The following is a 15,394-nucleotide window of genomic DNA, read 5'->3' on the forward strand; positions in this document are numbered from 1 at the left end:
AGAGGGACAGTGTTCTAAAAATACGAGACTTTAGCTATGCACATGATAATCCAAGCCAAAGGGGAGTGTGGGGTTGGGTATAATACCACAGTAGATGGAAATCTTTAAAAGATTCCTTCCTAAACCTCTTGTGCTAATTCCCTACCTGGGATTAACACAGACAGCAGGTTAATCTTATAATCACAGGACATACACACAACCACAGACAGACAGACACACACACACACACACATGACCACATTCTTAACCCAGGAAAGTCTTAAGTCCTCAATTAGGATTTACAGCACAATACTTCTACTGCTTTCTGGACTGTTCCCCAGGTAGACTACCATTTAATAAAAATCCACTCTCTCTAAGCAGGGACTGAAGGACACCTTCAAACGCACTCTCAAAACAAATAAAATAATAAAACACACTAGCTGCTCCAATTTTCATTCCACTGCGTTGAAATCTTGGAACCACAGATGTGATATCCTACAGACAGGGTAAGACTTCATTGTGAAGTCTCCAAAGGAACCTCTGCCCCTTTAGGTGCTACTCAAGTAAGAGCTCCCAGCTCATGGGTCCTCTAAAGCTGCAGCAGGCAGGTGATCTGCTAGGTGGCTACATGGGCAGGAGAAGAAATAGAAACGAACTCCCGGAGGATATTCTTGGCCATTTCAATGTTGTTGTGGGCAATGACCAAAGCTTTCTGAATGTCCTGGTAGGAGTATCCCTGACTCATGAGGTTCTCGATCTCACTGGAGAGCTGTGGCGAGGTGGCGGCAGCAGAAGCAGCGGCAGCACCCCCTTGCTGACAGCTACCCGTAGCTTTTCGTTCAGAGTTGATTCTCCGAGGGAATGGTTTGGGAGGCCTTTCCGGAACTTGGGAACCCTCAGTGAAGTCTAGAAGAAATAGGAAAGAAAACATCTGCAAATCTGGGGGGAAATTTTCATTTAATGGCAGTAATAACAACAACAGCGTGGTAATATCAAGATATCACTGCCCTATTGTCAACTGGGTACGTGTGCTCTTCAGCTACAAGGCTGGTTTCACAGGTTCAAGGGTTTTAGCAGACAGCGCCCTCCTCCTCACAGCAGAAGAGCCCTTCTAAATATACCGTGCACCTGTTCTACCAACAATAACCACTGCTGCCATAAGCACAGAACATCTGCATCTGCATCATGCTTTACGCTTCGCAACAATTTTTCACACACATTATTGCCTGGATTATCTTTTTAAAATTTCTGAGGGACCAGAGAAGACACTAAACTCCTCCTTTTACAAATAAGGGAACAGAAATAAGCCTGAGCTGCAGTGGAGAAGCTTTAAACAAAGCTGGTGGGCGGGGACCACCGCCTGTTTGGGCAACTGGATGCTGTCTATCTTTTTCACCAGCTGTCCTGAAGGCTGTCTTCAATTTCCAAAGTGACAGTGACTGGGGTTGCTGCCTCCTCAGGCGGCCACAAGTGCAAGAAGAGCAGCCCTTGACAGTCAAGGCCCAAATGTGTGCTGGCCCCAGGCCCATTCAGAGTGCTTTCCAGAGTCAGCACACCTCCTTTCCAATGGGATGGGGCCTAGAAGTTAGGAATGTGTGGTCTGAACCATCAAGCTTAACTGCCACTGTCACAAGGCACACTCAGAAGAACCAGATATCCTATCTACCACCAGCACAGGAGGAGCCATGGTTTAAGGAACAACATCATTTCCAAGTCTGGCAAAATCCTGAAGAGTCTGGCTATAGTTTAACTTCCTAATTCGAGAACTAGGACTACTTTCCACCTGTTTATACAGAAGTTCCAGTCTACTACTTCTACCTCCTGACTTGTCGTCACTAGGGCAGTCACTTCTGTTTCAGGATAAACTAGGAGCCATACAGCAATTTAGTACAAACCCAAGGTAGCCTGGGGACTCACTTGTTGTGGGATCACATTCTAGAGACAACCAGCTGAAGGAGGAGCTGGCATTAGAGATATCGGAGAGAGTTCGGCGGGCCAGCACTGCCGGTACAGGTGGCTTCGGGACATCGTACCCATCGTCCTCATTTTCCGATTCCTCAGGGCCAGTGTTGGCATGGGCTGCAGCCAAATTCCCCTCACCTAGAGAAAAGTTTGCGCAGTCACCTTCTTCTAACATACTTCATCATCTAACACATTTCAATATAGGGGCATCCATTCATTCATGCATGTACAGAATCAGTTACCGACTATGTACCATGGGCCAAACACCACGTGAGGCCCTGTGGGTAGAGATGAAAGAAATGGAAAATAAAATCTGCACCAATCCTGCTCTACTTTTCTGAACATGTCAAAAGCTACCCTTGTCAAGGTGAACAGCCACTGATGCCAAAGACTCAAGTGCCATTTTATAGCATTCATTCAATATTTCTATCTGCATTTCACCTTAGAAGGTCAGCCAAAGGGCCCTGGGTGCGCTGCCTTCTTGAACTTTCAATTTGGTAAGCTAGTTAACATGGGAAGTGAATATTCACCACCCTACACACAAAAGAATTTCGTCAACACTAAAAAGCAATGGGAATAACAAGGAGCTGCAAGCATTGCAGGTCCAGGTCATATTATACAAATGTCTCCAAGCCCTGGAAGGATGAAAAAGCACAAAAGGAGCTAGCTGTATGAACAGGAAATAAAAAAGAGGAGGGAGTTTTACTGCTCACAGATCAAAGATATTTTGCAAAGAAAATTGTTTAAAAGAATTTTCCACTTAGATCAAGCTGTCTCACTACCCAAATATTACAGGCCCATTCCTATGGCACATCAATGATTTTTAAAGTAGCAGAATGGCTACTCACCAAAGGTGCTGCTCTCTGTGACAGAGGGTGCCACCTGGGACTGAATATTATACATTGCTTCATATGTACAGCTATCAACCTGCTGGTCACAGTCACACGCTCTGAACCGGAAGGAAAGGGGCATAATGAGCTTCAGAAATAGAACTCTGTTATCTGCAAACTTATTATGATTTATCTAGTCACAACTACTCTAGACCCTGAGTCTATCAAGATAATACATTCTCCTTTTGCCAGTATCACTAATAAATGTCATAAGATTGACTCTTGGGACAAGTAACAGACATGAGTGTTTTTGAAATTACTGTGATGTTAAGGAAACATAAATGGACTTGGCTTCCAGCTGCAAGAGGCTTCAACACCAGGGCTTAGATACATCCTTCTGCTTTAATTATGCCTGGATAACGCTACGTGCAGGTAGCAAGTCAAGCAGGTGAGTGGTGTCAATTGAATCCCAAACAGGATTGCTGTGAACCTACCGTGAACTCTGGGCTGTCTCCAAAGGCCGTTTCACCTCTGGCTTTGGAAGCCCTACAGGCCTAGAGGAGGGAGTCATATACTCTGTGTCCTCCTCACTTTCACACTGCTCCCCAGATGGCAGCTTTGGCACAGGAAGAGGTCTGGAAGATGAAGAATAAAAAACAGAAAATGAAAACGAAAACAAAAAGAACTAACAAGCTGGAAAACTTTCAACTATGAAATAAGTGGTTTCAAAACAGACCACAACTCAAATTTGACATAGCAAAATAGATGCCACCTAGGAAACTTAGTTCTCCTAGCGATGACAGTTAATTATTAAAAAATTCACTAATTTAAGATTTCACTTTCAGTTGACCAAAGGTGCTGCTATTTTGTTTGAGATGTGTTACACTGGGATAGTACCTGATCCTAGTTATCTCAGTCCCCAGACAATTTACAGTCCCAGGCCAAGAGGTGGTATGCCAGTCTTTCTTTCACTAGACATGAAACAAGAAACAGCAGGTGGCTTTCTGACAATATGCTAGGAATGTATACCCAATCCCAATTCTAAAATCTACCTATGGTTTCAAATACAGCTTGTCAAAAGTCTTCTCACGTGTTATCTCATCGTATAAACATTTTCCTCCTCCTCCTTTTTTACAAGAAAAATCTGAAATAAAAATAGATAAAGTGCCCTGGTAGTGCATCAACTCTGGGACTAGACCTCAGATCTTCTGACATCTACATCAGAGATCTTGCCATATATAACTCTCACCCAGAAGCTTCTGAAACAAAACTTCTCCTGCCACCCTGACCCCTGAAACTAGACAAAGACAAAAACAGAAAAACCATGAATTATATAAGAAACACACATGTACATACATGCACACACACAAAGTTGCTTCTGAGAATGTTAATGAGTGTTCTCCTTTTTATACTTCTTTGCACATTCTAATACTCTGTAAGGAGCACCTATTGGATTTGTCTGTTTACTTAATGTTTATTTTCCCTAACTATAAAAGCAATAGCTCCTTATTATAAAACACTTAAATGCTACAGAAAGCTAACAGAGAATGACAGCCCCCTATAATCTCACTTGAGACTTTTTCTTACGTCTACAAATCACTTTTATTATTTGTGCATTGCATGCTGAAGTTCTGATGTGGAAGTGTACTGGTATCTACCATTTGCTTTGAAATGTGTCAAAAAAGTAAGATTGATGGATGGGTAGAAGTATAGATAGACAGACAAATGTGTGATAAAACAAGCATAATAAAATGCTAACAGTGGAATCCAGGTGGTAAGTAGATGGATATTCACTGTAAAAATCTTTCACCTTTACAATATGTTTGAAACTTCATAATAAAATGTTGGGTCGGGGGAGGGGGGAGGAATAATCCATAAAGATGAAGAAAAAATACCAAGTATTGGTGAAGATGAAGGGAAATGGGTACTTTCTTATATAGTTTTAGAAATAAGAAACTGGTAGAACTTCTCTGGGGTATAATTCAGCAAAAGTATTTAACCAAACTTGCATACCCTTGGACTCAGAATTCCATTTCTAAGAATTTTCCTTAAGGAAATAATCAAGTATATTCATTATAGTATTATTTATAAGGAAATAATCAAGAATACTCATTACAGCATTATTTATAATACTGAAAAAATAGGTAACAACCTAACTGCCAAATAATAGTGTACTGAGTAAATAAATTTTGAATCACACATACAGCAATATATCTGGTCAACTGTGTCCCTGAGTATCTCAGAGGTTCCAAGCAGGAGCTTCGGAGGCCCACTTCTGCTTCTACCACAGGTTTGTTCTTATCTGTTTTACATACTGAGGTTCTACTTAAGTCAGTAGAATTCAGTCAGTACAGTAAGATTCCCTGTACAATATGATTTCATTCACACAAGAATGGCAAATGAACATAGATCAAATTGCTAACTACTGTCTTAGGTAGTTAAGATTATGGATAACTTTTATTTCTTCAGGGTCACTTATCTGTATTTTCTAAATATTCTTTAATTAACACATTACTTTCATAAAGAGAAACAGTCATTAAAGGGCCATCAAAAATTTTAATTATAATTCTTTTTGTTGATGATGTTAATAAAAATATAAAAATTGCAATTCCTTCTCATTAAGCATTTTGGCAATACATACTTTAAAACATTCACATTCTTTTGTTGTGGTAATTCTACTTTGGCTGTATCTCTGATTATGTACAAAGATGTTCACTGAAGCAAATTTATTACAATAAAAGTTCTTAACCAAATAAATATCCAACAATAAGGGGACGTGAGGTATAGCTGCATTATATAATAATATGCAATCATTAAAAGCAAAGATTTTGAAGAACTTTCTAAATGATACAGAGAAATGCCCAAGATATAGTGCTAAGTTTAAAAAAAGGGAGAATATAAAACCATAACTTGATCTAAAACATATACACATTTTACATGTCTACAGCCACAGACAAGTAGCAAGCATCATCTAACCATCTGCCTAGAACAGCTAGCTATAAAAGCAGGATAAAATAGAAAAGAAAGAAAATATTGGAGAACGACCAGGCAGCGAAGACTTGAGAGGCCAAGACTCCAGAGAGAATACAATTAAGTCCCATATTAGGGGCTCTGAACTTGGGGTTTAAAGGTAGTTTCAACAGGCTGGGGAGAGAAGAACTAAAATTTTGGGGGTACCATGATGGCCAAGACGTGAGGAACCAAAAGTCTAGAGAAGGGAACAGCAGAAAAGTAGGTTTGAAATTCTGCCTATAATTTTCCCTAGAGCTACTGCTAATCCCTAAATTGTGTCTGCATGCGGCTAGATCCTGGGAAACCAAGAAGAAAGCATCAATTGAGGAGTTGAACAGACTTTGGTTGTCTTGCCAAGCTGGAGAGACAAAGTTAGAGTTAACAGATATGGCCTTTAAAATAATTATAATTTATATATCCAATAAAAAAAAGGAAGATGGGGAAATTTATTAGAAAACTATAACCAATAATTTTTTTTAAAGGACATAGAAATTCTAGAACCTAAAAACATAGTATCTGAAAATACAAATCCAACAGATGGATTTAGGGCAGATTAGAAGCCACAAAAGAAAAGATTAGAGAACTGAAATACAGCAGAAACTATTCAGATTAAAGTAAAGACAGGAGAAAGAATGGAAAACACAGAAATGAGCATAAGGGCTATTAGGAGACATGGTGAAAAGGTCGAACATTCACATAAGCGGGGTCACAGAAGGAGAGAAAGAAAGACTACACTATTCAGTCTATATTAAGAAATAGTGGCCAAGAATTTTCTAAAACTGATTAAAAACATCAAACTACAGAATCAATAAACTACAAACCTTAAGAAGGATAAATATAAAGAAAACTACATAGGAGCATTATAGTAAAACTGATGGGATCCAAAGACAAAGAGGTCTTATAAGTAGTCATAAAAGAAACATTACCTTTAAAGAAGCAACATTAAACCTCAGAGCTAATTTTTCAACAGAAACAATGGAAGCCAGAAGGAAGTGGAATGGTATTTTTAAAGTGTTAAAATAGTTCCAGTTCAGAATACTATACTCAGTAACAGTAGCTAAAAAAAAAAAATGCAAGCGAAATAAAAGATATTTCCAGCGAAATAAAATTTGGGAGACTCCACTGATAAAAGATACACCAAGACACACACACACACACGCACACATGCACACAGAGTCTCTCTAAAGGAAGTTCTTTGGGCAGAAGGAAAAAGACTCCAGATGGAAGCATGGCAAAGCAGGAAGCAATATTGAGAGAGTAAATATGTGGGAAATTTAAATGTCCAGGAAGTGTTAAGAGACACTGATTCAAGGCAAACTCTACTAAGTGAAGGGTGAATGTTGGAATCCCTAGGATAACTACTGAAAGAATAACAGAAGGGGTGAAATTGTATAATAAAAAATACTTTAATCCATAAGAAAGCAAGCAAGAAAATATAGAAAAATGAATAATGAAAAGATGGGGAAAAGAGCAGGAACAAATATTCCAATTACTGTAAGATAAAGAATGCTAGACTGGATTTAAGATAAAAAGTAACATGTATGTACTATCTACGAAAAAACATACTTTTTTTTTGAGGTGCACATCATAGAAACATACCTTAAATATAAGAACACAGAAAAGTTGAAAGTAAAAGGATGGAAAAAGTTCATGCAAACACTAACTAAAAGAGAGCTGATATAGGCATTTTAATATAAGACAAAGCATACTTAAGGGAAGCAAGTTGAAGTAGAGAGTGAATGGAATAATAAAAACAATTTTCATGTAGTAGTAATAATTCTAAATTTCTATGTACTCCAATTACATAGGCTAAATACATATACAACACAAATGAACAGAACTAAAAGGAAAAAAGAGAGATCCACAATCATAAGGGAAGACTTAAAATACTCCTCTTAGTATCTAACAGAACAGGTAGATAAAAAAATATGAGCAGGGAGATAGAAGATTTGAAAACAATTACCAAACTTGACCTCACTGACATATATAGACTGTTATACCAACAATGCAGAATACACATTCATATCAAATGAAGGTGGTACATATTACTGGAATTTACCATAAACTACTCAATAAAGAAGGTCTCAACAAATGTCAGAAGTTGAAATCACAGAGTATGGTCTCTGACCACACTGGAATGAAGTTAGAAAGCAGTAACAGAAAGACAACTAGATAATCTTCCAATGTTTGAAAATCAGGCAACACATAAATAACTGATGAATCAAAGAAGAAATCACAAATGGGAAAAGCATGTATTTCGAAGTGAACAACAATGAACATACGACATATCAAAATTTGTGGAATGGAGCAAAAGCATCTGGTATGGACGAAATTTTTCTGTCCTCCCAAAATTCTCATGCTGAAGCCCTAATACCCAGTGTGGCTATATTTGGAGATGGGGCCTCTGAGGAAGTAATTAAGGTTGGATGAGCTCATAAGGATGGGATCCTGATCCAACAGGATTGGTGTCCTTATAAGAAGAGATACCAGAGAGCTTGCTGCCGTTCTTCTCTCTGTGTGTACACATATCAAAGAAGGGCCATGTGAGGACACAGGGAGAAGGCCATGCAAGCCTGCAAGCCAGTAAGAGATTCCTCACCAGAAACTGACTGTGCCGACAACCTAAGCTTGGATCATTCTTCTCAAGTGCACAAGGGACATTTCCAGTAGACGATATGTTAGGCCACAATTTAAGTCTCAATAGATTTAAAAAGACAGTTACCATACAAAGTATCTTCTCTGACCACAATGAAATGAAGTCAGAAATCAGTAACAAAAGTAAAACTGAAAATTCACAAAATTGTGGACATTAAACAATACACTTTAAACAACCAAGTGATTAAAGAAGAAATTAAAAAGAAAATTAGAAAATATTTAGAGGTGAATGAAAACAAAAACACAACATACCAAAACTTACAGGATGCAGCAAAAGCAGTGTTAAGGGGGAAAATTATGGTTAATGCTTATATTAGAAAACAAGAATCTCAAATCAACAACCCAACTTTACAACTTAAACAACTAGAAAAAGAACCAACTAAACTCAAAGCTAGCAAAAGGAAGGAAATAATAAAGATTAGAACAGAGATAAATGAAATAGAGTATAGGAAAAAAATAGAGAAAATCAGTGAAATCAAAAGTTGGTTCTTTGAAAAGATCAACAAAACTGACAAATTTTATCTACATGGACTAATAAAAAAGAGAGGAATCAAATTACTAAAATCAGAAATGTAAGTGGGGACATTACTAGCAATTCTACAGAAATAAAAAGGATTATAAGAGTACTATGAACAATTGTATGCCAAAAAATTAGATAACCTAGATGAAATGGACAAATTCCTAGAAACACAAAACTCACCAATACTAAATCACAAAAAAATAAACCTGTAACTAGCAAGGAGATTGAATCAGAAGTCAAAAAATCTCCCAACAAAGAAAAGTCCTACACTTGACAGCTTCACTGGTGAATTCTACCAAACATTTAATGAAGAATGAATACCCATCCTTCTCAAACTTTTCCAAAAAATTGAAAAGGACTTTCAGGATTTTCCTAACTCATTTTATGAGACCAACACAACCACGATACAAAGCCAGACAAAGACATTACAAGAAAACTACAGAACAATATCCCTTATGAACATTGATGCTAAAAGTCTATAAACAAAATACAAGCAAAAAAAAATTCAGTAGCCTATTAAAAGGATTAACACAATAGCCAAGTGGGATTCATACCTGAAATGCAATGATGGTTCAACATACAAAAATCGATCAATACACCACATCAACAAAATGAAGGAAAAAACCCACACTATCATCTCAACTGATGCAGAAGCAGCATTTGACAAAATTCAACACCCTTTCATGATAAAAACACTCAACAAAACAGAAATAGAAGGAAACCATCACAACATAACAAAGCCATATATGAAAACCCCCCAGCAAGTATCATACTCAATGGTGAAAGACTGAAAGCGTTTTCTGTAAGATCAGGAACAAGGCAAGGATGCCCACTTCCACCATTTCTATTCAACACAGTACTGGAAGTTCCAGCCAGATCAATTAGGCAAGAAAAAGAAATAAAAGGCATCCAAATTGGAAAGAAAGAAGTAAAATTATCTCCCTGTTTGCAGATAATACGATCTTCTATGTACAAAATCCTAAATACTCCACAAAAAAGCTGCTGGAATAAATTACTTCAGCAAAGTAGCAAGATACAAAGCCAACACACAAAAATCACTTGTATTTCTAAACAACGAACAATCTAGAAAGGAAATTTCAGAAACAATTCAATTTGCAATAGCATCAAAAAGAATAAAATACTCTTTAACTTAACCAAAGAGGTGAAAGACTTGTACAATGAAAACTACAAAACACTGCTGAAAGAAATTAAAGAAGATTTAAATAAATGGAATCACATCCTATGTTCATGATCGGAAGACTTAATATTATTAAAATGTCAATACTATCCAAAGCGGTTTACAGATTAAATGCAACCCTATCAAAATCCCAACGACGTTTTTTGCAGAAATATAAACCCTCGTATATGGTGAAATAGTTAATGTCAAGGGTGCCAAGACCAATCAATGGGGAAAGGACAGTTGTTTCCACAAATGGTACTGGGAAAAATGGATATTCACACGCAAAAGAATGAAGTTGGATCCTTACCTAACACCATATAAAAAAATTAACTCAAAATGGATGAAGGACCTAAACATAAGATCTAAAACTAAATTATAAAATAAAACTCTTAGAAGAAAGCATACAACAAAAGATTCATGACATTGGATTTGGCAACAATTTCCTTGGATATGACACCAAAGCACAGGTAACAAAAGAACAAACAGACAAATTGGACTTCATGAAAATTTTAAAATATTGTGCATCAAAAGACACTATCCAAAGTAAAAGGGAAACCCACAGAATGGGGGAAAGTATTTGCAAATCATATAACCAGATAAAGGATTAAAATCCACAATATACAGAGAACTTTTAGAACTCAACAACAACAAAAACACAAAACTGATTAAAAAATGAGCAAAGACCTTTTAAAAAGACATTTCTCCAAAGAAGATAAATCAATGGCCAACAAGCACATGAAAAAATGCTCAACCATCACTAATCATCAGAGAAATGCAACTCAAAACTACACTGAAATACATCTCACACCCATTAGGGTAGACAGCTACTATTAAAAAAAACAAAAAAACAGAAAATAACGAGGGTTAGCGAGGATTTGGAGAAATTGGAACCCTTATGCACTGTTGGTGGGGAATGTAAAATGGTGTAACTGCTGTGGCAAACAGTATGGTGGGGCCTCAAAAAATTAAAAATAGAATTCCCATACGATCCAACAATTCTACTTCTGGGTATATACCCAAAAGAATTAAAAGTAGGGTCTCAAAGAGATATTTGATCAGCCACATTCATAGCAGCCTCATTCACAATAGCTAAAATGTGGAAGCAACCCAAGTGTTCATCAACTGATAAATGGATGAGCAAAATGTGGTACACACAGATGATAGAGTGTTTTTCAGCCTTAAAAAGGAAGGAAGTTCTGCAATATGCTACAACATGGATCAACCTTGAGGACACTATGCTAAGTGAAATAAGCCAGTCACAAAAAGACAAATACCGTATGATTGTGCTTATATGAAGTCTTTAGAGGAGTCAAAATCACAAAGACAGATTGTGTAATGGTGGTTGTCAGGGACTGGAGGGAGGGGAGAAGGGGAGTTATTGTTTAATAGGGATAGAGTTACAGTTTTACGAGATGAAAAGTGTTATGGGGATGGATGGTGGTGATGGCAGCACAATGTGAATGTATTTAATACCACTGAACTGTACATTTACAAATGGGTAAGATGGTAAATTTCATGTTATGTGTATTCCACTACAAAAAAAGCAGATACCTAAGAATTAAAATTTAAAAATTATAAGAATTAAGAATTTTCTTAAAAAATCAACAAAACCAAAACTGCTTCTTTGAGAAGATTAATAAAATTGACGACCCCACCAAGACTGATCTATGTACATGTACACAAAGAATGGAAAGAAATCGTCCAAAAGATAAAATATGAAAATTTTTACATGAAGCAAATACAGACCAATTTTTATTTTCTTCTTTGTTCTCCTGTGGGTTTTATTTAATTATTTAATTTATTTATTATTTATTTTTTTTCCCTTTTTCTCCCCAAAGGCCCCCGGGTACATAGTCGTATATTCTTAGTTGTGGGTCTTTCTAGCTGTGGCATGTGGGATGCCGCCTCAGCATGGCTTGATGAGCGGTGCCATGTTCGTGCCCTGGATTTGAACCAGCGAAACCCTGGGGGCCGCAGCAGAGCTCATGAACTTAACCACTCGGCCATGGGGCAGGCCCCAACCTGTGGGTTTTCTAAATTTTCTATAAGTAAGCTGTCTTAAAGTACCAACTGCGCGGTATGAAATACAACTTTTAGTAAACTCACCTGGCAGCCAGAGAATAAATGGCATTGGCCGATGCTGAAGGTTTGATTTTGGGGTGCTCACATTCTGGACCGGCTAATGGGCTGCTATTCATATTCTGGAAAGAAAAGTCTTGAAAAAGTACCTTCTTAACACAATTAAGTATCTCCTCTTACTTATTTAACCTATTCAAAATAACAAGAACGATAATATAGACAGAGACCTCACTCTCAATGTCATCCTTAGGGGTTGTTACATCTAACAAAAGCATAGTTGCTTTTCAAGCTCTGAAGAAAGCTCAAATGTAAGGATTACGCAGACAGATCTAAAAAGAGCCAAGGAAATGAGGTTTGCTTGTTAGTTTTAATTCTAGAAAGATTTGAGGAAATTGGCTATCTACACAAATACCTTTTCTAGCTTTCAAATTCTATACATCTTTCTACATTGATGTCACCAGAAAGTCAAACCTAATCCACTCTCACTACTTAAACTGCCCATCACATAGATGCCACTGAAATCTAAGTTACCCTCTCGTTTCCCATGCAATCAAGGAATAGGCAGTTCATTTAAGGGCACAGCATTCTTCAACCTCACCCTTTCAGTTCCACCTTTTTCTTTGATTTCCAACTACCTACTGGCCAATTCTCCCTTCAATGGCTTATCTCAAATTCAACATGTCCCTAGTTAGCCAGGTTCAAAACCTCAGGCGTGCGTGCGTGTGTGATTTCTCATCCTTTTTCCCGCTCAGTGATTGCTTTCAAGCCTTACTGGGTCTTTGTTTCATGCTCTCTAAAGGCTCCACCCAATCTGGCTGCCCCTTCTTCTCACAGACAATGATTCTCCCTTTTGCTTACCTAGCACCAGCTATACTAAACTCCTTTGCTATTCCTCAAATAGACTCTCCCAAATTCGCTTGTTTTCCCTTCATCCTGGAATGGTCTTCCCCTAGAATCAGCAGAGCTCACTCTCCCTGTTGCTCCAGGTTTTGCTCAAAATTGTACCTCATCCCTTCAGTTACCTCCTACCTCAATTCCAGCTGTCTCTACATCCCTTTTTTATGCTATTTTTCTCCACAGCACTCATCAGTGTCCGACATCCTATATGTTTTATTAATTAATTAATTTCCTGTCTTTCCTCCACTAGAATGCAAACTTTGTGAGGCAAGATTTTTTGTTGAGTGCATAAGTAAACTAATAAAAGAAAGAATGTACCTCTCCCACCCCAAGTTCTGGACCCTTTACCTCATGGACCACTAATCTGTCCTTTTCCAATCTACTCTCTCATCAATTCATTCTGCATACTACTACTAGATTCATCTCTTTATTTTTAATTTTTATTGTTTTGAGGAAGATAAGCCCTGAGCTAACACCTGCTGCCAATCCTTCTCTTTCTGCTGAGGAAGACTGGCCCTGAGCTAACATTCGTGCCCATTTTCCTCTACTTTATATGTGGGACGCCTACCACAGCATGGCTTGACAAGCAATGCGTAGCTCCACACCCAGGATCCAAACTGGGAAGCCTGGTCTGCTGAAGCAGAAGGTGTGAACTTAACCGCTGTGCCACCAGGCCAGTCCAAGATTTCTCTCTTCTTTTTTTTTTAAAGATTTTTTTTTATTCTTCCTTTTTCTCCCAAAGCCCCCGGTACATAATTTTGTATTTTTAGTTTTGAGTCCTTCTAGTTGTGGCATGTGGGATGCTGCTTCAGCATGGCCTTATGAGCAGTACCATGTCCGCACCCAGGATTCGAACCGGTGAAACCCTGGGCCGCCGTAGCGGAGCGTGCAAACTTAACCACTTGGCCACGGGGCCAGCCCCCAAGATTCATCTCTTTAAACCATCATTCTGGTCACGTCATTCTACTAATTTAAAGCCTTCAAATGCTCCTGATTTCCTACCAAATAAATTCAAATTCTTTTGGGAGGGGATATTCAAGGCCCTGTAATCTTAGTACTAATGCTTCTTTCTAGCCCTTTTTCCTACTCTGACATGCAACATTTCTGCTCTACTCAAACTACTTCTTGTTATACAATAGACCTTAAGCATTTCTGTCATTGTAGCTCTGATCCACCTTAAAACTGTATCTACTTTGGAAAGAATATTTCAAATTCAGGTGCCACTCTTTCCATAAAGCCCTCATGACTGTTCTATCCGGAAAGAATCTCTCCTTTCTCTAAAACTTCAGTGTTTTCTATTTATACTACTCACGGTATATACACACACACACACATATTTACTATAGTACTTACAAAAATGCCTTATCCAGTTATTAATATACACTTCTTGAGGGTAGGGACTGTTATATTATCTCTGAATCATGTATAAAATCTACCACAAAACTTCGACCCATCAAATGCCGTCCACAAATATTTTTTTAATAGGCTAAATAATTTCAAAATCAGGACTCACCATGGAGGTATCCAGACTGAACGTGCTTCCGAGCCTGGACACATCTGTTCTGGGTTCCATTTGTGAGGGCAACGAAAATGGAAGTGAATGTCGGTTGGTTAACTCTCTCCCCGTCCAGGGGTCACCAGTGTTTGGGGCAACTACTGGTACTTTGGGGACTGGCCGAGGCAGCCATGATTCCCCAAGGCGGCTAGAGGGGACAGGGGGAAGTTTGTCTCTGGATGGACAGTCGCCTGGTGTACAAGGCAAGGGGCGTCTCTGAGGCCGGGTTTCTGCTCCAACAGAATATGGCCGGTCTGGAGGGGGTGGTGGTGGAAGATCTCGCAGTGTGGGAGGTATTGGTAATGGTTTGTCCTTATGCAGGGAGCCAGAAGCAGCCTGTGGAAGCATGATGGAAACAAACCAGTCAAAACTCACTAATCCACAACAAAGAATCAGAAAACTGTAGAAATGGGTAATGCTTTACTTTAGAAGCAGTTCCAAGACCAGAAGCACTTGAAGGAATAGACACTCGTTGCTGCAGAAGGTCAAGTCGTGGTGGCACTGGAGGAAGGGAAGCTTGTGGGGCCACAGAGAACGGAGAAGGAGGTCGTTCCACCTAATAGAAATGAAATTTCCTAATAGGTTATTCTTGTTCGGGGGAGCGGCATCTTTCAACTCCTCCTAAAGGCGCAGATAGCAAGCACTATCGACACTAACTACCAACGGGTCAGACTTTGGCCTTGGGGAGCACTTCCTGAATTATTTTTGTGTCACCATAAGAGGGC

At 38.5% G+C, this 15,394-nt stretch overlaps 1 protein-coding gene across 5 annotated transcripts in view; it reads right to left on the reverse strand.

Annotated features, from left to right (window-relative positions):
- Positions 1–417: 417 nt before the first annotated feature.
- The window catches only part of CBL (Cbl proto-oncogene), a 75,819-nt gene continuing 60,842 nt past the window's right edge, over positions 418–15,394 (reverse strand). For 4 of the 5 annotated variants that reach the window (XM_014855684.3, XM_044752639.2, XM_070490092.1 and 1 more), the window contains 7 exons: positions 15,094–15,225; positions 14,628–15,005; positions 12,245–12,339; positions 3,266–3,406; positions 2,790–2,890; positions 1,897–2,079; positions 418–885 (listed from right to left, as the gene is read on the reverse strand). In XM_014855684.3, the coding sequence (XP_014711170.1) occupies positions 596–885; positions 1,897–2,079; positions 2,790–2,890; positions 3,266–3,406; positions 12,245–12,339; positions 14,628–15,005; positions 15,094–15,225 (1,320 nt within the window). In that variant the 3' untranslated portion in view covers positions 418–595. The remainder of the gene's footprint in view (positions 886–1,896; positions 2,080–2,789; positions 2,891–3,265; positions 3,407–12,244; positions 12,340–14,627; positions 15,006–15,093; positions 15,226–15,394) is intronic. The other variant, XM_014855685.3, reaches the window with a different exon arrangement.

Source organism: Equus asinus, chromosome 20, assembly GCF_041296235.1.
Source record: "Equus asinus isolate D_3611 breed Donkey chromosome 20, EquAss-T2T_v2, whole genome shotgun sequence".
Lineage (NCBI taxonomy): Eukaryota > Metazoa > Chordata > Mammalia > Perissodactyla > Equidae > Equus > Equus asinus.